Source organism: Colletotrichum siamense (assembly GCF_013390195.1).
Source record: "Colletotrichum siamense strain Cg363 chromosome Unknown KSG_Cg363_contig06, whole genome shotgun sequence".
Lineage (NCBI taxonomy): Eukaryota > Fungi > Ascomycota > Sordariomycetes > Glomerellales > Glomerellaceae > Colletotrichum > Colletotrichum siamense.
Genome location: NW_023501019.1, coordinates 3,939,039 through 3,960,705, shown reverse-complemented (window position 1 = coordinate 3,960,705; position 21,667 = coordinate 3,939,039). Strand labels below are relative to the sequence as shown.

Genomic DNA, 21,667 nt, shown 5'->3' with positions numbered 1-21,667 from the left:
TCTCCTATTGCTCATGGCATAATAAGATAAGCCTAGACGCGTTCCTGTTTCGCACCTTGGTGACTGTCGCTTACATCTGCTGAATACGGCACGCAAGTCTGCGATTGAGGCCTGCCGAGCCGGCATCTTCCACCGCCTGCCCAGAGCACATTACTCGCTGCTGGATAGCGATAGGGGATGAATTGGCGTGGGCAGAATAGTTGATGTGAAATACTACTTATCGTGTCATGTTCCCACTTGGCCAAGGGACCTGCGTTAGCGACTGACCCTGTATTTAATAAGTGATCACCAAAAAGGACATCTTTCGCCGGGACAAAAGGATTTTATGACAAGAACGAGATTCGAACTCGCGCGTGTTTCCACACCAGCAGGACAGATCTAAACCTGAAGCTGGCGCCTTAGACCGCTCGGCCATCTTGCCATGATGCTGAAGCCCTAGACGCGCCGGGGTTCGTGAGCGCTCCTGGGGTTCAGCGGGGTCAAGATCCGCCAGACCATCCGTTCGGCGGAGCCGAGTCCGTCGCCGAAAGACGGCGAAATACCGAGCGCGTGTTGAACCGAGAACAGTTGCGTTGTGATATCTTTGTGTCTTTGCGTCTTTTGCTGAAATAGAAATGGTCTGGTATTATGCTATTGAACTGTTTCGTTTCAGCCCATAACGCGATTGTGCTATCGTCCCTGAAAAGTCAAATCGCAGTCCCCTGCGTTCAGCCAGTCAATCCCATGCGCGTCATTCCCGGCACCCCTCCAAAGCTTGGTACCCTCCCTACCACCAAACATGTTCGTCTGATGATGCAAATGTTTAAGCCGTCTTCTTTCCAGCCGCAACCTGTCTTCCGTGTGTCGTGTACCTAGTGTAAGCGTAGCCGCCGCCTACGATGATGCCGATGATGACAATGTTGCCTGCAGACATGATTGTGGTTAGCTCTAGGCGTATGTAGAGGTGCTACGTCGCTAACGGCGCCCCGGCGATCAGCGGGGAATTTACCCAAGACGAACTTGCCCACTCCGCCGACCACATCCACCACTCCGGAGAAGACGTCGGCGGTCAAGTTAACGATGCCGGTGAAGAAGTTGATGATGGCGTTGAGGAAGGCTTGGAGGATGTGGTAGAATGTCGAGAAGATGGAGGCGATGAGCTCGTAGAAGCTCTTGAAAAGGTCCTCGAAAGCTTTGGTGAACGACATTTTAGCGTGCTTACAGGGGCGTAGCGGACTAGATTGCTGATGTTTATTTCTTGGTTGTTGCTTTTCGAGAGATTGACACCACACAATGCGATCGGAGAATTGTGATTTCGAGAGCTTTTGAGGTTGCTTCAGCTTGAGAACCCCTCGGTCTTTCTTTTGGTTTTATGTGCACGCGGGCCAAAAGGCAGGTGACGCGATTGCCTGAGACCTGGCTAACCCAAGCGGCTGTTAGCTGTGAGAGCTGTACGGCTTGGACCGCCCGTGACGTCTTCATCGTGACGTCACAAGCCACACAAACGTGGTTCCAGCCACGCGCCCGCAGAGGTGCAAAAGAGATTTGGAGGGCCTGGATTGGATCGTTTAGGCGGGAGGATGTTGGGATTGGGGTCGGGAGGGAGGATCTATCCCGATTGAGACATTGATCATTGGAGCTTTCAAGCCACCGTTGGACACGTGCCTGTGTCTCGGAGCTTTTGTCCCTAAGCCAGACTAGGGGTAGCACAAGGGAGCTTGCTGATGAGGCAATCATGAGCAAAGTCGAGGCAGACAGAGATGCCCTTATCAAAGGTATTTTGTCGATTTCCTTTGCCTCTATTCTAAAATAACACCAAACGCCGAAAAAGTTCCATGTGTACAACATGGCAATTTGCTGCCTCTCACCACTCACCGGGTTCCCATAAAGAGCCAAATATTGGGCTAGATCATCAGAATGCCGTTTTCATCGACGATTTCCTCCATGATTGATATTTCTTCTGTTGTCGACGTCCAATACCCACCAGGAGAGTAAGGAGGAGGAGCCGGTGCTCTGGGTAGAGGAGATGGCGAACTCGGTTCAGAGGAAGTCTCTCTTCTCAAATGCGCCCTGACAGCTACACGTCGCGTGCGTCGCGGGGAGCGCTGAGGGCGCATGGGAGCGCCGGGAGGCGTGGATGGGTATGCATAGTAGGCGAGAGGTCTGATGGCTCCAGTGTCTATTATCTCAGTCAGGCTCACTTGCGAGCCGTCTGAATCTGATCTCGGGCTGGGGGGTTGTACTTCTGGGTTTTGAACAACAGGGCCAGGGTCGTTGCCGGCTGGGGAGCTGGAGGTGATGACAACCTGACCATCTGCGTTCCGAAGAACTTCAATCGAGCCATCGGAAAGGAGCATTTCGTAGTTGCTTACTCTGATGATGGCTGGCTTACTCTGAGCCCGAGAGCCGTCCTGGGAGTTGCCAACCGTCACCGTAAGAGAAAGACAACCCGACGAACTCGACCATGATTGAAACACATCAGAAGAAATGGACGACGGCCGGGCTGAAGACGCTGGCTGACTCCGAGGTCGTGGAGCCTCCGGAGCGGTTCGTCTAGGTGGTGGCATTATGAGTGGCATCTGCAGCAGATTGGTGACCTTGGCCCGGAAGTGTCTGAAGATATTCGTGAATGTGAACTTGGAAGGAGCTTGTGATGATTCGCGGCCCTTACGACGCATGCGAAGACTGAGCAAAGATGGACCAAGCGATGATAACTGAACTCATCATATAGCCTCTGACACTAATCCAGCTGTTTCTAGACTATGCACAAAGTGTATTCACTGTAGCTTCGCGATGAGTGTAGGCACACGACCTCTGAAGCATCGTCTGAGTCCATCCAAACGTATTTGTCTTTGGCTTTAGAACAGGAACAATGTCTGGATAAATCTGGTCGTTTAAGAGAACCCCTCTGAACATGAAGTTTCAAGGCGATCCATTTCGTTGTTACCATACATCACCCTTTCTTTATGCGCCTCTCAACGACTTGTCTTTGTGAACCATGTTCTCTGTCCAGTGCGATCGTGAACCTGCGGATCTTGAGCGGCATGATGAACCCATGTCAACAACTCCAAAGCGGGTCGGTTAGCTCAGTTGGTTAGAGCGTGGTACTAATACATCACCTGATGTGTTCAGTAATGCCAAGGCCGGGAGTTCAAGCCTCCCACTGATCATAATTTTTGCTCTTTAGCAGGATTAATCTTGTTCTCGTCCTCGATGTCGTAAACATTGGGAGCGAAGGCATTTTTGCTTCTGTCCTATGGTGGGATCAACACTTTTTCGGTTATGCACACAGCAAAGGGTCTCGAGTGGGCCCCGAGGCTTCCGCCTGGATGCGAATGAGAAAGACTTCTCTTGAAGCCGAGCAATTATTGTTGACGACAGCACGTATTTTCTGGCCAACAACAGTGGCTTGGATCTGAATAATGCTAGAGCGCAGACTTCAGCATGTCACTTTGAGTAGACATCACCAGTCTCACTCTTCCACGATCTACGGCCGGTAGGAAGAGCGAGAAAAAAAGAAAACAAGACTGAAGAGGCCCACTCCTATCGGCCGAACACCCACATCCGGTACATCGCAGCTAGTCTCCGTGGCCTCGAAGGCAGTGGTGTGCAACCTCCTCGGCGTCCCGGCAGCAAGTCTCGGCCAGCTACTGCAGTGCTACGTCGACGGCGTAGACAACAAGAGTTGTTTAGGCTAAAACCATCTTGCGGCCATTGGAGCATGTGTTGGAACCTGGAAGTCTGACAGATACCCAATATCGCGGAGCCCTGGCGTCTGGCGTCTGGGTGCCGATACATTAAAACTCATTAAACCCAGCACCCCTAAAATCTGAAATGCAGTGCTCTAGTGCTGTGTTGACTGGTGGAAATACGCGCGACCCTGAGTCTCGGGTCTGCAACGTACAAACAGACACGCGATGACGCGCCACCATCCTCAGTGTAACTTTCTTCTTCCTCTGTCTCCCTCGCACTCAAATCAAACTGCTTGCTAATGGCGCAAGCTGCGCACCGTACCTGACGCGCTAATCCAGGCACAGAAATTCTCGGAAGACGCTCCGCGCGCCAAGTCAATTGGGGCCAGACTTGGCCACGGCGCGCGACGCTGTTTCTCCGCATGATCCCTGAGTTGCGAAGACTCGAGCAAGAGACACATGCAGAGATCCGGTGATGGCGCGTACCATGAAGCGGATCACCAAGCCGGATGAATGGGTAAAATACCACTAGTGCAGATCTGGCCTGCAGAAGCGAAGCTGTCACGACAATCGTCCTATTTGTCTTTGACTGACGGGAACTGATTCCACCGGCCCGTCGACGCATCCCCACGTGGGAGATTTGGAGATCTAGCCCACCAAACCGGCTGGAGTGCTCATGGAAGCCGTCGAAAATGCGACCCTCCCCCCGCATTTCTGAAAGGCTGCTCTTGGTGATGATCGTCTATAAGTTGAACTGCTTTCGCATGTGCCATGATCATCCCGGAACGATGCTGCAGCCAACTGCTTACCAGGCCGTCTTCTCTTGATCTCGACAACAGGCACAGTTGACATGTATGCCAAGACTCTTCTCGTGCTGGTGCTGGGCTCCGGCCTTGCCTCTGCTCAGCTGAACACTCTGGCTGTGAGAGCGGGCCTGAAGTATTTCGGAACGGCGGTCAACGAGCAACGAGTTACGGATACGACGTATATGGCCATTGTGAACAACACGGCTGAGTTCGGCTCCGTGGTACCCGAGAATGGACAGAAGTGGGCATACACCGAGCCTAGCCAGAACACATTCTCGTACACGTCGGGCGACATCGTGAGTTGAACAGGACTGATGGGGAGACCAAGGAACCATTTCGCCTGACCAGAATGTCTTGACAGGTTGCGAACATTGCCAAGGCCAATGGCCAAATCCTGAGATGTCACACCCTTACTTGGTACAGTCCCCGGGCTACGTATGGCGTTGGCTGCCACTAACAACAGCCCAAGGCACTCTCAGCTCCCCAACTGGGTGTCAAGCGGATCATGGACGGCCGCAACACTCACAGCAGTCATCCAGACGCACATTTCTAACGTCATGAAGCACTACCTGGGACAGTGCTACGCCTGGGATGTCGTCAACGAGGCAGCTGCAGATGATGGCACGTGGCGTGCGAGCGTCTTCTACAACACTTTGGGCACCGACTACCTCCCGATCTCTTTCAGAGCTGCGCGAGCTGCGGACCCCAACACCAAGTTGTGAGTCCTTGTCTTGAGTGATGCGACATGTGAAGCCCTTCTGACCCGCAATAGGTACTTGAACGACTACAACCTCGAGTACAACGGCGCCAAGACGGACCGCGTCTACGAGGCGGCCACCATCGTCCAGAACGCCGGAGCTCCCATTGACGGCGTCGGGTTTCAAGGTCATCTCATCGTCGGCAGCACGCCCGGTCGCTCCGCCCTCGCGACTGCTCTCCGCCGCTTCACCGCTCTCGGCCTCGAGGTTGCCTACACCGAGCTCGACATCCGCCACTCCAGCCTGCCAGCCTCCAGCGCCGCCCTCGTGACCCAGGGCAACGACTTTGCAAACGTTGTCGGGTCTTGTGTCGATGTCGACGGCTGTGTCGGAGTTACGATCTGGGGCTTCACAGACAAGTACAGCTGGATTCCCGACACCTTCAGCGGTCAGGGAGATGCTCTCCTTTGGGACGCCAACTACGCTAAGAAGCCCGCGTACACGTCCGTCTCTTCGGTCCTCGCTGCTGCTGCCACTGGCGGTGCCGGCACGACTGTGCCCCCGACCACGACGACCCGTACCTCGACCTTGGTCACCTCGACGACATCATCTCGTGCGACCACGACGACTGCGGCATCCGGCTCGGAGCAAGTCCGCTGGGGGCAGTGCGGAGGTAGCGGATGGACTGGGCCTACCAAGTGTGCCAGCCCCTATGTTTGCACCTTTGTGAACGACTGGTACTCTCAGTGCTTGTAAAATGATGACGGATGATGGTCGAACACGGGCATCTGTTTAACCCAAATGGCAGGCTTGCTGGTCTCAATGGGCAGGATGGTGCTGTCCCAAAATTTGTACATACTTAACCTTCTTGCGCATAGCTTATGTCCCGCTGGTAAATACTCCGGTCGGTGTTTTTCGACGTCGCAAAGTCTTCAATTGACCAAAAAGTGCCGAGACGTGACGTCGTGGTTCCTGACAAATAGTCCGTTAGCTTCCAGCGGTTTGCCGATCAAGCGGTGATGGCACCGGAGCAAACTCCGTCAATGCTTCGCCGGACGGAGACGGTCCACGGCATTGGCGTTCTAGACCGCGATTCCCCGGACTCCAGTTCACCCAGTATTTGAGTCTCCAAGGAGACGAACCAAACAAAGGAGCGGACCCTCAGTCCGTCTGATAACTGTCATCAGGCGGAGCGGAGTTTTTCATTGTCTTTATCTGAGTGCCTCGGCTGCGAGACGCAGATTTGCGAAGCCTATCTCCGGGGCCGCCAAGCCGTTTTGGGTGGGATAGTGCCAGGAGACAGAAGACTTTGGAATTTCTAGAGCGGAACCTGGCTCACCGCTGATTGAATGCGGATCAACAAAGTCATGCGGTCATATCCCCGAAGTCAGCCATCGGCTTCGCCTATCGCCGATGCAAAAGAGGATTAGTAACAATCACCGAAGCGAGGTAAGACAGTGAGGGGTTGGTTTCCTCTGGAAATGCTAAATGTGGCGATGAGATCGAATGACAAGTCGCGCCGTCACACGGGACGATCGGCAATAAGCACCTTACATGGACGCAACGAAGCTAGAAGCTCATCAGAAACATCGTCTTCCATGTCAGCAAGTCGCAGCAAGAGGCGCTGCAGCTCTCCCTCTACGTCCGTCTGCGCCGTATTCTTGCAGCTCGTCCCGCTGTAGCCAGCATGACAGCTGAGTTGTTCCAAGAAAAAAAATGCCGAACCTTATCTGACTCGTGCATACTGCGAGCTGGGGGAATGTTAAGCGGACTTTGGAGCTAGGCCGGGGAAACAACAAGGGAGAAGCTTCCAATGGCAGCGCTGATAACAGCCCACACTCAATTTCTTTCTCCTTTGCGTCATCATATCCAATGAACGAAGCTAGCGGCGTCGCTGGCTCGGCGGGCCCCTAGCTTGAAGCTTGGATCATGATACTTTTCCCACCAGAACCGCGCACCAGAGTCAAGCTCGAACCCAACCTGCGGCATTGACGGCCGCCCCATGCGGCGGCAGTGTCCCCCGTAACCGTGCCGGCGCTGAAGCTGTGTCGAAGAGGCATAGTGCCGTCTTAAGTCCAGCTAGCAGCAATCCTAAGTCCGGCCTTGCTGCCGTCTTGATGACATTATGAACAAAAATGGGGCACTGGCTCGCGGAAGCCGTGAAGATGCCGTCATTGAACCCAATTCCGGCCGAGAGCTGGAACTGTATATAGCTTGTCCCATGCTCGCTCCATTCACTGTCTTGAATTCTTAATCCCAATCGCATCTACGAACCCACAAGCTCACAATTCAGCATACGTATCGAACAAGAAGACAGCTTCACTACACCAACTCCGCGAGTCAGAACAATCAAAGACAACAATCAACATGTCCGACATCAAGTTTGAGGGATGGCTGGGCCACAGCCCCGACAGCGTGAATGGAAAGATGGAATGGGGTGCTTTCGAGCCCAAGAAGTGGACTGAAGACGATGTCGATATCGAGATTTCCCACTGCGGTATCTGCGGTTCCGACCTTCACATGCTGCGCTCGGGCTGGGCCGAGACCCCTTATCGTGAGTTTCTCGTCGTGTTTTACCCCGCCTGCTCAGACCCCTCTCTCTCGAAAAATGCCGCGTACTAACCTTGCCGCCAAACAGCCTGCTGTGTCGGCCACGAGATCGTCGGCAAGGCTGTCCGCGTCGGCAAGAATGTCAAGGACATCTCTATCGGCGACCGCGTCGGTGTTGGTGCCCAGGCTCGCTCCTGCATGAAGTCCGACTGTCCCGAGTGCTCGATCGGACGCGAGAACTACTGTGGTCGTGCCAACGTTAGCACCTACGGCTCCGTGTACCCCGACGGCGAGGGCAAGTCCTACGGAGGCTATGCCGACTACAACCGAACGAACGGTCACTTTGTGATCAAGATCCCTGAGGGATTGCCCTCTGAGGATGCCGCGCCTATGCTGTGCGGTGGTATTACCGTCTTTTCCCCGCTGAAGAACAATGGTTGCGGACCTGGCAAGACGGTTGGTATTGTCGGTGTTGGTGGCCTGGGTCACTTCGGCGTTCTCTTCGCCAAGGCTCTGGGTGCGGACAAGGTTGTTGGTATCTCCAGAAAGGCGTCTAAGAAGGACGAGGTCCTCAAGCTTGGCGCCGACGAGTACATTGCCACCGACGATGACGCCGACTGGTCGAAGAAGTACGCTCGCAGCCTCGACCTGATTGTCTGCACGGTTTCCAGCGACAAGATGCCTCTCCAGCAGTACTTGAGACTGCTCAAGGTTTACGGCACCTTCATCCAGGTTGGGTAAGTCACGCTTGCTTGCGCCCTCCATGTCGGACGAATGCTAACTGCCGTCTTAGTGCCCCTGATGGAGGCAACCTTCCCGCTATCAACGCCTTCACCCTGCTTGCCAGCGGTATCAAGGTTGGTGGCAGCGGTATTGGTTCGCCTTCCGATATCCGTGAGATGTTGGATCTCGCCGTCGAGAAGAAGGTCAAGCCCTGGGTCCAGAAGCGCCCGCTCAAGGACGCAAACCAGGCTATTGTTGATATGGAGGCCGGTCACGCTCGTTACAGATACGTTCTCGTCAACGAGAAGCACGCCAAGTTGTAAAGTACTGTGTCCAACAAGATTGATGAAGTAGATGATGAAAAGCGAATGATGAATGTGTTTTGAACATACTTGGTCGCGTTTTCCCCCCAATTTGATACAAACATACACTGTTATTTGCCATCATTTTCAGTGACACTATGGATGTTGACGATCTCGACACAAACCCAATCAACATGGGATAATTGCCACTACATGGGGTATGTATGGCGCTACAAGCGATAATTGGGCTTCGATGACGGTTCCGCCTCGTACTTTCTGTCACAAATCTATCCATGAGTCCAATTCAAACACTACGCCAAGTGGATGGTCATGGGTTTTCGACGATGGCTTTAGATGACTGAATGCTTGCTTGTTTCACAAACGCATCTCATCTCTTTGTTCTCAATTGATTTGATTGCAACATCTTGAGTCTGCATGTCGTTTGTGATCAAGTTTGTACTCTGACTTTGATAAGGGCACCGTGATAGACAGGGGTGGACAGACAAACTGGTGGTCAGTGACTGCAGCCTACGAATGCATGACAGACTCCCATCTCAACTGCAAGGTTGTTGGCTAAAGTCCGTGCGATTCTGTAATGCTGCGCCTCTTGGGGCTGTTGGTCCTGATACGAGCAGTCCTCTTGATGAAACCCAGAGAACAAGACCAGGAAGTGGTCAAAGGATCTGCTGTGTATCATCTTCGAAGACCAACGGAGTGAAATGGAATCTCGCGCCGAGCCGAAATATGGTGCACATGACCTGGATCTTCTGATTCTTTTCTAAGAGACAATGCCTCCTCGACGAAGATTGACTGCAGCACTATGCTTGGTTCCCGATTTGAACAAGTATCAAGCTGGATCTTTTCCCGGCACATATAGTCATGCTTGCTAGTTGCCGGCCGTAAAGATACACCACCTACTGGTCTAGAGTTAGCAAACCATGGCGTCAACAAAATTGCAATTGGGTCGTCGAAATGTAGTTGCACGTCCCCACAGAGCTCAACTGCTACGTTGTTGGTTTGGTTCATTTGTTTGCCACCACCGTATTTCGATGGACTTGTGCTACCACACAAGCTTGTCGGCCGGTTGATCCGAGAATACTCGTGATGGGATGTTTGTTTCTCCACAATGTCGCCCTTCCCCATCGTATCTGCAGTCTGGTCATGGTCTGACGAGTTCATGGCAACGGAGCAGCTGCTTCTTTCCAAGAAACTTCTGGACAGTGGACTCGACATTCAGGAAGAGGTCGGGTATTGAGCTTAAGCACTCGGCGCTCTTAGAGATGGACTGCCCCTGTACACGGTCCGGTATCAAGGCATCATTTCTTGGCCACAACATGAAATATAAATGGGCAGCGTCTTCTCCATCTACTTCATACCTTTTACATCTACATCTTCCTCAGAGTTCAACATCCTTTCTACCACCCCGATAGCACCGAAATCGCACCGCACCATCGATCCTCTTTCAACATGCGCATCGCCAACTTCATCGCTCTTTCCGCCCCCTTGGCGTTCATGGTACGAATACCTGTGTGTGCGGGATGGGAATCCAAATTGATTTTTCATAGGCTCAAGCCCTCAAGGCTCCCATTGAAGGGTACGATGTCTGGGAGCCCGAGTGGGATATTGATGGTGAACACTTCAACGGCTCTGTCCAAGAAGTTGTTCGTCAGCTTGAGGCCATGAGACCTGAGATGGTACACGCTTTGCACCTTGAAGCAAACTATTCTTCTGTTCTGGCCAACGACCCGACGGATCCGTTGCCTCTGGGAGACTTTGACGTTCAGTGTCAGAAACTCCACGAAGCAAGTGTGTCAGCATGGTGGGAAGGTGTCAAGTACTTGCGCAAGGTTCCCGGCAAACCCGTGGGAGGTCCTGGTCCGGGAAGCTGGTAAGTAGAGTGTCTCATTCAATACGGCGTTCAACATCACTAACTCATCGACAGTGGCCGTGTCAGTTGCTCCTGGGTAAGTAATGATTGTGACTGTTGAGAATGTTCGTCCACTAAAGCCTTCTCAGAACATGGGTATCTGGTTCTGCAATGATGATGTAAGAATCAAAATCCCCCCCCCAGTCTGATACTATATGCAGCAGCCCTAACACCTCTGCCACAGACAAAGCAGAAGGTTCTTGACACCTATCGCCACATTGCCGATGGCGCAGAAGCTGCCTACCGGAAGTGCACTGGGCCGCCGTACTTCGAATACTTGGCCAGTGGGCAAGCCTTTCACAAAACCGACAAATGGAATGTTATGGCTCAAGCTGTCGACACCGGGGATGAGAGCCAACGGTGCTGAGCGCCAACACGGACGCTTTCAACTCTGGTTTGTCCTGTGTCGGCGATCGAGGAGGCTTAGTTGGAATAGACGACCAGGAATTGGGGTGAACGATGACCGCACTATGAAACGCTGATAGGTGGTTTTAATTTCTCCGCCTCTTGTTCTCTGCCTTCGGTCTGAGCAAGAGGGCATCTTTTTAACGTATCTTTGTGTTGAGAAATGTATTTAGATTGCGTAAGACTTACAAATAAGCTGTTTTCGAATTCGTGTCCTGCGATGAGTCCGGCGATACTCACCAATTTGAATAGACATGAGACTAATACAACAGCTGCTTATATCCTTGGTGTGTTCCAGCAGCCTAAGATTCCAAGTATACAGTAGTAGCCCTATCGAGCCTAGTACAAAGTGCAGCGCCTAACCGCAAGATTTTATCATTGACCTCAAAACATAGTTTCTGACCATTATTTCCTTCTTTGATGTTTGATGCTCCTAACAAAGTCTCAGAACCAATAAATGGAGTCAAAAACATAGAAGTGCCATAGTCAAAGTGTTTTAGCAAGGCTTGAGGCTGTTGAGAATTAGATAATTAAGAATACAATTGGCAAGTCGGCGCTCCATCATTACGTGTGGTATCAGTCCGTCTCTCCATCTAACTCCGGCATCGTGAATTCGCCAAGACCATCACTGACTCAGCAGTGACACTGCGTCTTCTGGACATCAGAGTACATTTCCTGAGAGCTTAGCACCAGGGTACTGATCCTTGATGCCATCCTCGAAGCTCTTTCCACCAACCATCATGTCCTTGAAAGCGGGGCAGGCAAGGTTCAACACTGCCGCGCCAACAGCGTCCGTTACGAGCTTGAGGGGGACTTCGATGATAGAGAACAGAGTAGACAGGGAGTTGGGCGATGCGGTCTTGAGAATCTCGAAGACGAAACACAAGAGGTTGTTGTTCTCCAGCAGCTTCGTGAGGTTGAGCACTCCGCCGGTCAGGTCGCCGAGGTTGACTCCAGCAAAGCTGTTGACTTCACCCATGTTGCCGCCGATGCTGTAGTACTTATGTTAGCGGATCACCTCCCAGACAGGTGTGTAAGTCTGTCAGATTTGCATACCTTCCGAGCTCGGGGTACTTCAGCACCCAAGAAACGAGGTCAAGGTTAAGTTGAACCAGACCGTAGTCAACAGGCGTACGGTACCAGTTATCAGGAATTCTCTCCCAGCCTTTGTTGTAGGTCAGGTTGCCCTCTTCGCCCTGAACAGCGAAGAAGCTCTTCAGGGTTTCCTTATCTGAACGACGTCAGCATTCCTAGACTGCATACTTCGTAAGCTCCAAAGATACTTACTCAACAAACCAGTGGGGTTCTCAGCTGAATGGTTGGCAAACATGCGGCATGCAAAGAGATAACCGGCATTTCGTGCAATCATGCCGGTAAAGGGGCCGTAGTAGAAGTTGGGGTTGGTCGCAATGGTCTCATTGAAGCGCGCAGCAGCACGAGCGCCGAAGACGTCGAAGTTGTAGTCGCCCTCCCCTGAAGACATATCGTAGAAAGTCTGGAACTGGTCCATGACCATTGTCGTGGCATCGCCAGTCATGTACAAGTCGCCTCTGGTAAGAGACGAGTCTCCCTCGATAATGTTGTGAGAGCCGTTGAGACCTCTGGGCGTGCCGAGAAGTCCAAGAACGTTGCCCAGAATGTTTTGAGAACCACTAGACTCGTATCCGATGGAGAAGCCCGGGTTTAGAGACAGAGGGTTTCCGACAAAGACAGTGCCCATCACTGCCAAAATGGAGGCGATATCGATACCCATACCGAAAATTGTGTTGATCCCCGCGGTAACCTCCACCAAACTCGTAACACCATTGCGTGCGATGTAGCCGTGGTTCGCCAGGGCGTTCAGACCCGGACACGGTCCTCGTTGGTCGCCATTCTCGAAATCGGGAGCAATGAACTCATGGTCGCCAGTAACGTCGATCGGAGCTGTCAAAGGGTCGAACAATAATCTCTTCTTGTGAACTTCGTGGAATGCGCCGGCCAACTTGTCGGATAGCCTGGAAGCAACGGCATCTGAGATGGGCCCGTTCATGTAAGCCGGGAAAGCCTGGACGCCGCTGCTAAGGCAGGGCAAAAGAGAAAGGAAGTAATGCGACTTCATGGTGTCGTGACTATGAAAGGAACTTGAGAAGCGAAAGTGTTGGTTTGTTAACGAGTGACGTATGATAATGATGGCATCCGCAAGATGTCATAACCCTCCGGAAAGGTAAAAAGATTGGAAATCGAAACAATCTTCTTGGTCGTTCCTTTTAGAAACGGCATCGACGGCTCAGGTGCCGAGGTTCCCGGTAAGTGCAGAATCTGTGAACCTAGGTTTCTCCTAGGATAGGAAAAGAGCGACACACAGTGACGAGGAACGAGGCCGTGTTTCCCACTCTCATTCTCGTGGGAAGTAAAGATCGCCAGCACAAGAGATCCTCAAATCGCAGGCCTCTTGATTGGTCATTTCCAAGCCCATGGCACAAGTCATTGTTCAGTCTGTGCAAAAGATGCACTAGGCCTGTTGCTCAGACGGACCCTGGTACAAAACCCCAGGACCCTAGAGAGCTGTCAGCCTGTCAACGTAACCTTGCAATAACCTAACGAACCTCCTTTTTCCTATCGGGCAATGCCAATGTCACAATCTTGGCTCAGCGTCGATCTGCAATCAAATTCCCCGATGACCCCATTTTCGAACTCTGTAGCCCCCAAAGTTCGACGGTGTCACCGGCGGTGCAGTCAGAAAGTTTCGCAAGCCGTTGTGAAAGGATAAAAAACAAGTTCGTTATGAAGCTGTCGATCAACCTGCAGAAGCGCTGATCCAAGGGCGGAAGCGGCGTCTTCCTCCCGGCCGTCCTGGTCGTTCCCCAAAACAGGGCACATCGCTGCAGCCCCTGCAGGATGCAGCCTCTCCAACCAACCTGGTCCCAGTACCATGGCACGGAACACGAAAGCTCGAGCAAACAACATGCAATGGTTCATGAACTGTGAACATCGGGGCTGAAACTTCCGCATGGCGAATAACCTTTGGGTTTGATAAAAAGGCTCGGAGTTTATGCGACTTAATTTCTGTCAACGTTCAATTAATACGGCGTGTTAATTCTTTCAACCCTGAGACCGCCGTACGCGACAGTCGCCCAAGAAAAGCGGCGATTCGTTCGGCAAGGGGCATTCAGATGAGGTGGGTCTCGACGACATCCACAGCTCTGGGGCTCGCGACATCGCCCATTTTCATTGAGCACAACCCACAATCCGGACAGCCCTCTGTGGACTTTTTCGACTCTTTGAGATACGAGGCTCCTGACCAGTTGCCGGCTCCAGTACCCAAAGCGGGCACGTGGCTAGGCGGCAGGGCTCCGAAACACTACCTGGTCAATCTGACTGATGATGAGCTCGCTAGTCTGGTGCCCCTTGGCTGTTCATGTTGCAATGCTGTTCGATTTGGGAAACTTGCTCTCATGGAATACAATTCTGGCGAGATCCATTCCTTCTTTTGAAATTCGTTCGAGATTTCCAAAGAGTTGCATTCTCAGAAAACCCACTAGGGCGCATATAGGCGACTTACAGGGAGTTGCATGGATAAGACAGGCCGGAATTGTGATTTTCGACAGAGAATCGCAGAGGGGCCGATTCCACCGCCTTTTCCGCCCACTGAGGAGGCCTGCCGAACCAACGATTTGGATGAACATGCAATTGCCTTGATCAAACCCTGTTCCCTACCAACGTACTGGAACCAGCCTGGGCCAATCTTCGTCGAAACGGGAAGCCTTTGGGGGCTAGGATGGCTTGGCCTTACGCCTCTCGCCTCGTCGGCAGATAGAAAGGATGCCCCGGATGGGGATTTCCTTCCGGGAAGAGCGAAGTTGAATAAACAACTGACATCGCCTGGTATCCAACACATGATTTTTTGATCACCATTCCCTCCTTTCATTTTCTTCTTGTTCTTCGTATTCTTGTCTGTTCTTATCTTTTGGTGAAGAAGTGAAGATGAGATTCCTCACATTTGCTGCGTTGGTTTCATTCGGCGTCCAGGTGGTAGTGGGGGCGACCACCACCACCACCTCGGCTGCAGCGTCCACGGAGACACCTCCCTTATGCGGTGTATGTTTCCTTCGCGAAAGATGTCGATCGTGCACTGACTGATATGCCTTAGCTGAAATGCATCCAACAAGAAACACTGCAGTCGACTTGCTCACTCACAAATGCTACCTGTATCTGTACCAACGTTGAGTTGAATGCGAAGATCTCGCTCTGCGTGCATGAGAACTGTACGGTACGAGAGGCACTGCGTAAGTCATTTTTCCAGTCTTTTTTATCAAGATCATGCATCACTAACATCTTTCAGTTGTGCAAAGTTACTCAAAACACACATGTAATGCGCCATCAAGAGACCGAACGAAAGAAGTATGGGTCATTGGTGTCGTGTTCCTCGTACTCGGGCTTTTGGGTTTCGGTTTGAGAGTGATGGCCAGACTATGCCTCGGTGCCCAGACATGGGGACCTGATGACTGGGTCATGTTGATTGCTGTGGGCATGATGATACCCCTCAACGCATTGTCCATTCCCAGTAAGTCGCGAACAGCAAACAGCCGCGGTTGAAGCAGAAACACTAACAGCCACTTAGTTTCACAAGTCGCTCTTGGAAAAGACATGTGGAATGTCAGTCCTGATGACGTCACGAAGTTCCTCTACGTGAGTATCTCTCCTGTTTGGTTTGCAATCTTATGACTGACATGGAATTCAGCTGTTTTACTGGGACGAGTTGCTTTACCTGGGAGCATTGCCAGTCACCAAGATCTCGATCTTGCTATTCTATCTCAAGATCTTTCCCCGCAGGGAGATCAGAATTGCGACATACGTTATGATCGGTCTCAATGTGGCGTACTTTATTGTCTTCGAGCTGATTTCGATCTTCCAATGCCGGCCTATCGATGGCGCGTGGAAGGCATGGGACGGAGAGTACCAGGCCAAGTGCAACAACATCAACATCCAGGGATGGGCAGCGGCAGTCTTCAACATCCTCCTTGATCTCGGCACCATGATCCTTCCTCTGGGCGAACTTTACAAGCTCTCCATGTCGATGAAGAAGAAAATCCAGATCATGCTCATGTTCAGCGTTGGCTTCTTGTAAGTTCTTTCTCTCATAACTTCGCCTTTTCCAGGCCTAACATTCAGCAGTGTCACCATTGTCAGTGTTGTCAGACTCCAATCTCTGGCCAGCTATGCCACCACCAGCAACGTCACCCAGGATTATGTGGAGGTCGGGTACTGGAGTACCATCGAGGTCCCAGTCGGCATCATCTGCGCATGCATGCCCGCCATTCGCTCGTTGTTCAGTCTGGTCTTCCCCAAGGTGTTCGGTACTACGCAGCAAAAGTCCAACTACGCCAATCTCTCGGGTTCAAACCAGAAGCCTCTGTCAAGTTCGAACAAACTTTCTTCGAAAGCCTCCTCTCTCAAGGCGATCCGAGTCAAGAAGGAGTTCACCATCAGGTCAAAACGTGGAGACGACGCGTCATTCATCGAGCTCAACCACACGCCATTCACGAACGAACACTCATCATCACGCCCATCATCTGACAGAAAGTTGGCCACACCACATGAATCTGTGTAGATGGTTCGATTCTTATTCCTTGTTTTTTTTTTTTTGGCCACATGTCATTACGGCTCCAGGCTGGAAGGAGAGAGCCCCCGAAAAAAAGTAACTTCCGTTAATGTAATTATAGACATCATGAGCGTTCTTTTGAGATACCACATAGTAGACTAGTAATCAGTCGTTATCAACATCATCCACGCTTCCAGTGCAGTACATTATCGGAGTCTCCCCCGTCACCGAATCCGTACCCCTTGCTCTCTCTTGCAAGCCAAACCTGTCTAGATCGGTATCCCACATCGTCATCTGCAGGTCCGATGAGGCCCGCGGACGCCAGGTTCCTCAAAGAGATACAAGGCAGGTAACATCCGACAGGATCGGGTTCTTCGAGATTTGATGTCGTCCAGTGAGGCCTCGTTGGAAGGATGCCCACCAAGTGGGGACCTGTCAACTGGGCCAGTGGGGGAAAAGCCGTTGCATCAGCCTAGCAAGGATGCTGTCAGGGGTCTCCTCAACAAGTGCCGATCTTAACTGTCTTAGAAGCTTGGGCTCTCAGACTCTTCACCTCTTTTTATCAACCCTGGCCAAAGCTGAGTGAGACCCTCTATCTCTTACCTTTTGCAGAGTTGCGATTATTTCTCGAAGGTTCAACTGGCCTGTCGTGGGGGCCACGTCCAGTGCTACCACATCTTTCAGGCCCTGTCTGTGTCATTTTCTCTGTCATTACGATCGGCTCCAACGCCATCCGCTCGCATGCAGACTGGAGTGAAGTTCTGCCCAAGTCGGCATGAGTCAACCTCCCTGTATCGTCGAGCAAGCGGCACTTCGCAGCCCCTGATGGATGTGAATGGACTGACTTATGCCGATTATCGTGAGACAAAGTCCTTAGATAATCGGCTTGGCTTCAGTTTTCGGGCTAAACGGGTTGTTGGACGCGTCCGAAAGTCAGTATCAGACCACGCTGTTGGCTGTCAAAGGTTAGCGCATAATATTATCCGATGATAACTCATAATACAGCAACTGGGGTGCCGAACAGAGTTGTTTCTCAGGATCCCGTCTGTTTTAGCGCAAGCCGCTTTCGTCGTCGCCGACGAAACGCTCATCTCGCCTTTCACAAACCCCTGTGTCATTATGAAAGGGTCCACCAAAATGAGGGAACGGGGGAGGTGGCCTCGTGGCGAGACGCAATCTCGACCTCAGAGAATGCCGCAATCCCGCAGACCAGAGATGGCGGTGGAGAACCCTGTCCACGCAACAGCCGCAACTCAGGAAAGATCGACTTGCACTCCTGGCAGGAAATATGGAACTCGCGGCCACTACCCCTTTTGAATTGTCGTATCGGCCTGTTGCAACGACCACCAACACGCCTAGCGCAACAGGACATCTTAGGGGCAAGGCTGAAAGGACCTCGGCATGCCGCTTGGCAGATTCCTTTAAGCTTCGAGGAGTTTGCTTCGTTTTCTCTTCGGATCGTCTCGAAGCAGTCTTGAAGTAGCTGTCGGTCTAGTTTCCTCGAGTCATCGATCGTCAGTCAAGCTGCAGATGACTTGTTGAGAGTCATTCATTCTTTTTCCAAGGCCCACCTATTGTCACTCATTTATACCCGCAACTCACGATGCGCGCCACACTCGCTCTCACATTCGTTTCATTACTGGCCGATTCGGCCTCTGCTTTGTAAGGCAGTGCTATACTGGCGTTGGTGATATTCCATAGCTGACTTTGTGTGACGCAGTGCGGTTCCTTGGAGGGCACCCAAGAACCAGGCTCGCCATGATCCCTTCATCGGCAGGCGTGCTGACAACGGCACTCTCGATGACTATGACTACGTCGTTGTTGGATCTGGCCCTGGTGGTGGCCCGGTGGCTGCTAACCTCGCCATTGCCGGCTACAAGGTACTCCTGATCGATGCCGGTGGTGACTCTGGCGATAGCTGGACGGAGAAGGTCCCAGCCATGCATCTCATGTCGACCGAATTTGAGGACACCAGGTGGAACTACTTCGTCAACCACTACCCCGATCTCGAGCAGCAGAAGCGCGATTCGAAGATGACGTATCAGATGCCTGATGGCAGCTTTTACGTTGGTCTCGAGCCCCCCGCTGAGGCTGACCCTCTCGGTGTCTGGTATCCTCGCACAGGAACCTTGGGCGGGTATGTTGAAAGGAGATCTTTGAGATGAAAAACCAAGATGGCTAACGATTTCCAGCTGCTCTCGTCACAACGCTCTCATCAGTATCGCAGCCCACGACTCTGACTGGGACAACATCGCCACTCTCACCGGTGACGATTCCTGGAGCGCAACGAACATGAGAGAGCACTTCAAGAAGATTGAGAACGCTCAGTACTTGCCCAACAGCGTTGTCGGCCACGGCTTCTCTGGCTGGCTCGGTCTTTCTTTGACCTCGCTGTCCCTTGTCGTTGAGGATCAGAAGCTCTTGTCCTTGATCATTGCCGCCGGAACCGCCATGGGCAAGTCCATCCTTACCGCTCTCGTCAGCACCGTTGTTGGACTTGGCCAGGTGTTGCTTCGTGATATCAACGCTCCCGGCCAGGCTAGCCAGACTGGTCTCTACCAGGTTCCTCTGGCCATGACCGATTCTATTCGTGGTGGTCCTCGCGATCTTATCTTGAACACTGCCAACGCCGTCAACTCAGATGGCTCCCGCAAGTATCATCTTGACGTCAAGCTAAACACGCTGGTAAGTGACGTACCCTGATCGGGTCTCTGCTTTCGCGTTGCTAATATTCCATCAGGTTACCAAGATCAACTTCGACCAGAGTGGCGACAAGCCCCGCGCTACCGGCGTTGACTTCATGGAGGGTGCCAGCCTGTACCGTGCTGACCCCCGTTCCGGATCGGCCACCTCAACTGGTACCGGTAGCGTCAGTGCTAAGAAGGAGGTCATCATCTCTGCGGGTGCCTTCAACACCCCTCAGCTTCTGAAGCTCAGCGGTGTTGGTCCCAAGAACGAGCTTGACTCTTTCAATATCACTACTATCGTCGACCTTCCCGGTGTCGGAACCAACATGCAGGATCGCTATGAGGCTACTGTGATCGGCAAGACCACCAGCGACTTCGTCATCACTTCTAAGTGCACCTTTGGAGAGACGTCTCCTGATCCTTGCCTCGAGCAGTACCAGAAGGGTCTCGAGCCCATCAGCAAGGGAGTCTACGCCACCAACGGTATCGCCATCGCTATCATTCTCAAGTCTTCCGTCGCCGAGGATGAGCCCGATCTGCTCGTTTCTGGTGCCCCCGCGAAGTTCAAAGGTTACTTCCCCGGCTATGCCTCCGATTCTCTTGCCGACGCCCAGCACTGGGCTTGGATCGTCTTGAAGGCCCACAGCCGTAACAACGCCGGAACTGTCACTCTCAAGTCGACTGATCCCCGTGACATGCCTCTCATCAACTTCAACTACTACGACGCGGGAGTCAACAGCGCTGGTGAGGCCGACAAGGATCTCCAGGCCACCTACGAGGGCTTTGAGTTCGGTCGCCGCGCGTTCTCTGACCTGATTCCTCTTGACGGAAGCTTTCCTGAGGTCTGGCCCGGAACCAACGTCACCAGCGAGGATGCCACCAAGCAGTTCCTCAAGGACGAGACGTGGGGACACCACGCCTCGTGCACCTGCCCCATCGGACCCGACAGCGACCCCAACGCCGTCCTTGACTCTGAGTTCAAGGTTCGCGGCACTGAGGGACTGAGAGTTGTCGATGCCAGTGTCTTCCCCAAGATCCCTGGTTTCTACATTGCCTTGCCCCTGTATATCGTTTCCGAGAAGGCTAGTGAGGTCATCATCAAGGCTGCCCAGAGCTCAGCCTGAAGGACCGCCTCAGAAGTCAATCCAGCGATTCAGCGTCTTTGTCCTTGAGCGTTTACATAGTAATATTTTGCCAAAAGGGCATATTAATTTGCATCAAATATTTGAAAACCCCGACCTCAGCGAATTTGTTCCAATGCCGGTGAGGTCGACAATGGCCGTGAAACACTTTTTGTTTCAATAACGTATTGAAGGATGATTCGGCTTCTCCGTAGATAAGTTGAAAGATTCGGAATACCGCCCCGCGTTCTTTGCTATTGATATTTCGAGAGATGCATTCTTAACCGTTCGAAGTATGTGTATCAAGGACCTCCGTCAATACGGTCTTTAAGCCATTTATAATAAAAAAGTAGATAACGTTAGTACAATATTTACGATTCACTCATACGCAAACGATCGATCAGATTTGATGTAGAGCTATTAAATCAACAACGTAGCACTCCAACCAGCCGCCCCTGGTCCTGATACCCTGAACAAGCCATCCCGGCTCCCTTTGATCATATATGGAGTGTGACATCTCGCCAATCTGGCTCAATGCTACAATACTTCACCTACTTAGTCATGGGTTGTTGTCGACAGGAAGTGGTCCTTCGGATATTCTGCCCAGGTCCCCAACCTCTATGAGTCGGGGGGTCCCCGCGAACGTGACACTCAGGAATCACGTGTGAGGACAACAATCACAAAAGCCCTAAAGCAAAGGCACTGCCATTACAATAAGACAACTGCTAATGACATATGTCTGACGCCGTTGGGCTATTCGTTGATTTGTGGCCAGATGATCAGACATGCACCCACTATGCAGCTAAACACGGGAACCTACAGGACACGATGTTAATTGGCTCTCTTTACCATCTACGCAGATCCAGATCCCAGAGATCTGAGATCACACCGTTCGTCAGGCCAATGACAAGAAGAATCAACGTTTCAATGGCCAACCAAGTAGATGGACCTGTGTTGAATGCTAGATGGATGTTGGCTATTATGTCTGAGACACGTCAAGCTTAAAAAGCGGAGTTGATCGAATCTGCACTCCTACTGTAACGATGGGAAACTGTCTGTGCTGTGCATCGAGCCCCAATCATCAGATCGGAATACAACCGTACAGTTTCCTCAGAGATCCGTGTCAACCACTCCAGTTCGAATGAACCATGCTAGAAATTCAAAAAAGAATATTTACGATAACAGAAAGCTGAACG

General features: G+C 52.0%; 7 protein-coding genes across 7 annotated transcripts; 5 read left to right on the top strand and 2 right to left on the bottom strand.

Moving 5' to 3' along the window:
* Positions 1–802: 802 nt before the first annotated feature.
* Positions 803–1,187, bottom strand: CGCS363_v010042 (uncharacterized protein; the record flags this gene model as incomplete). Its single annotated transcript, XM_036641891.1, has 2 exons — positions 803–903; positions 989–1,187. 2 exons carry the CDS (start codon positions 1,185–1,187, stop codon positions 803–805), a joined length of 300 nt encoding a protein of 99 aa, XP_036492743.1.
* Positions 1,188–4,521: 3,334 nt separating this feature from the next.
* Positions 4,522–5,931, top strand: xyn1-3 (Endo-1,4-beta-xylanase 1; the record flags this gene model as incomplete). The annotated part of the gene is made up of 4 exons (XM_036641890.1): positions 4,522–4,773; positions 4,839–4,894; positions 4,947–5,195; positions 5,250–5,931. The coding sequence occupies 4 exons, from the start codon at positions 4,522–4,524 to the stop codon at positions 5,929–5,931; spliced, it is 1,239 nt and encodes a 412-aa protein (XP_036492744.1).
* Positions 5,932–7,542: 1,611 nt separating this feature from the next.
* On the top strand, positions 7,543–8,771 carry ADH7-1 (NADP-dependent alcohol dehydrogenase 7; the record flags this gene model as incomplete). Its single annotated transcript, XM_036641889.1, has 3 exons — positions 7,543–7,729; positions 7,814–8,462; positions 8,519–8,771. The coding sequence occupies 3 exons, from the start codon at positions 7,543–7,545 to the stop codon at positions 8,769–8,771; spliced, it is 1,089 nt and encodes a 362-aa protein (XP_036492745.1).
* A 1,105-nt stretch (positions 8,772–9,876) lies between these two features.
* Positions 9,877–11,044, top strand: CGCS363_v010039 (uncharacterized protein; the record flags this gene model as incomplete). Its single annotated transcript, XM_036641888.1, has 6 exons — positions 9,877–9,998; positions 10,151–10,265; positions 10,316–10,638; positions 10,693–10,714; positions 10,767–10,796; positions 10,862–11,044. 6 exons carry the CDS (start codon positions 9,877–9,879, stop codon positions 11,042–11,044), a joined length of 795 nt encoding a protein of 264 aa, XP_036493389.1.
* A 699-nt stretch (positions 11,045–11,743) lies between these two features.
* dotB (Dothistromin biosynthesis peroxidase dotB) lies at positions 11,744–13,180 on the bottom strand (the record flags this gene model as incomplete). Its single annotated transcript, XM_036641887.1, has 3 exons — positions 11,744–12,074; positions 12,139–12,313; positions 12,370–13,180. The coding sequence occupies 3 exons, from the start codon at positions 13,178–13,180 to the stop codon at positions 11,744–11,746; spliced, it is 1,317 nt and encodes a 438-aa protein (XP_036493388.1).
* A 1,865-nt stretch (positions 13,181–15,045) lies between these two features.
* On the top strand, positions 15,046–16,672 carry CGCS363_v010037 (uncharacterized protein; the record flags this gene model as incomplete). The annotated part of the gene is made up of 6 exons (XM_036641886.1): positions 15,046–15,159; positions 15,212–15,347; positions 15,404–15,625; positions 15,683–15,750; positions 15,803–16,185; positions 16,237–16,672. 6 exons carry the CDS (start codon positions 15,046–15,048, stop codon positions 16,670–16,672), a joined length of 1,359 nt encoding a protein of 452 aa, XP_036493391.1.
* Positions 16,673–18,266: 1,594 nt separating this feature from the next.
* betA-8 (Oxygen-dependent choline dehydrogenase) lies at positions 18,267–20,474 on the top strand (the record flags this gene model as incomplete). Its single annotated transcript, XM_036641885.1, has 4 exons — positions 18,267–18,325; positions 18,384–18,800; positions 18,856–19,348; positions 19,404–20,474. 4 exons carry the CDS (start codon positions 18,267–18,269, stop codon positions 20,472–20,474), a joined length of 2,040 nt encoding a protein of 679 aa, XP_036493390.1.
* Between the last annotated feature and the right edge of the window lie 1,193 nt (positions 20,475–21,667).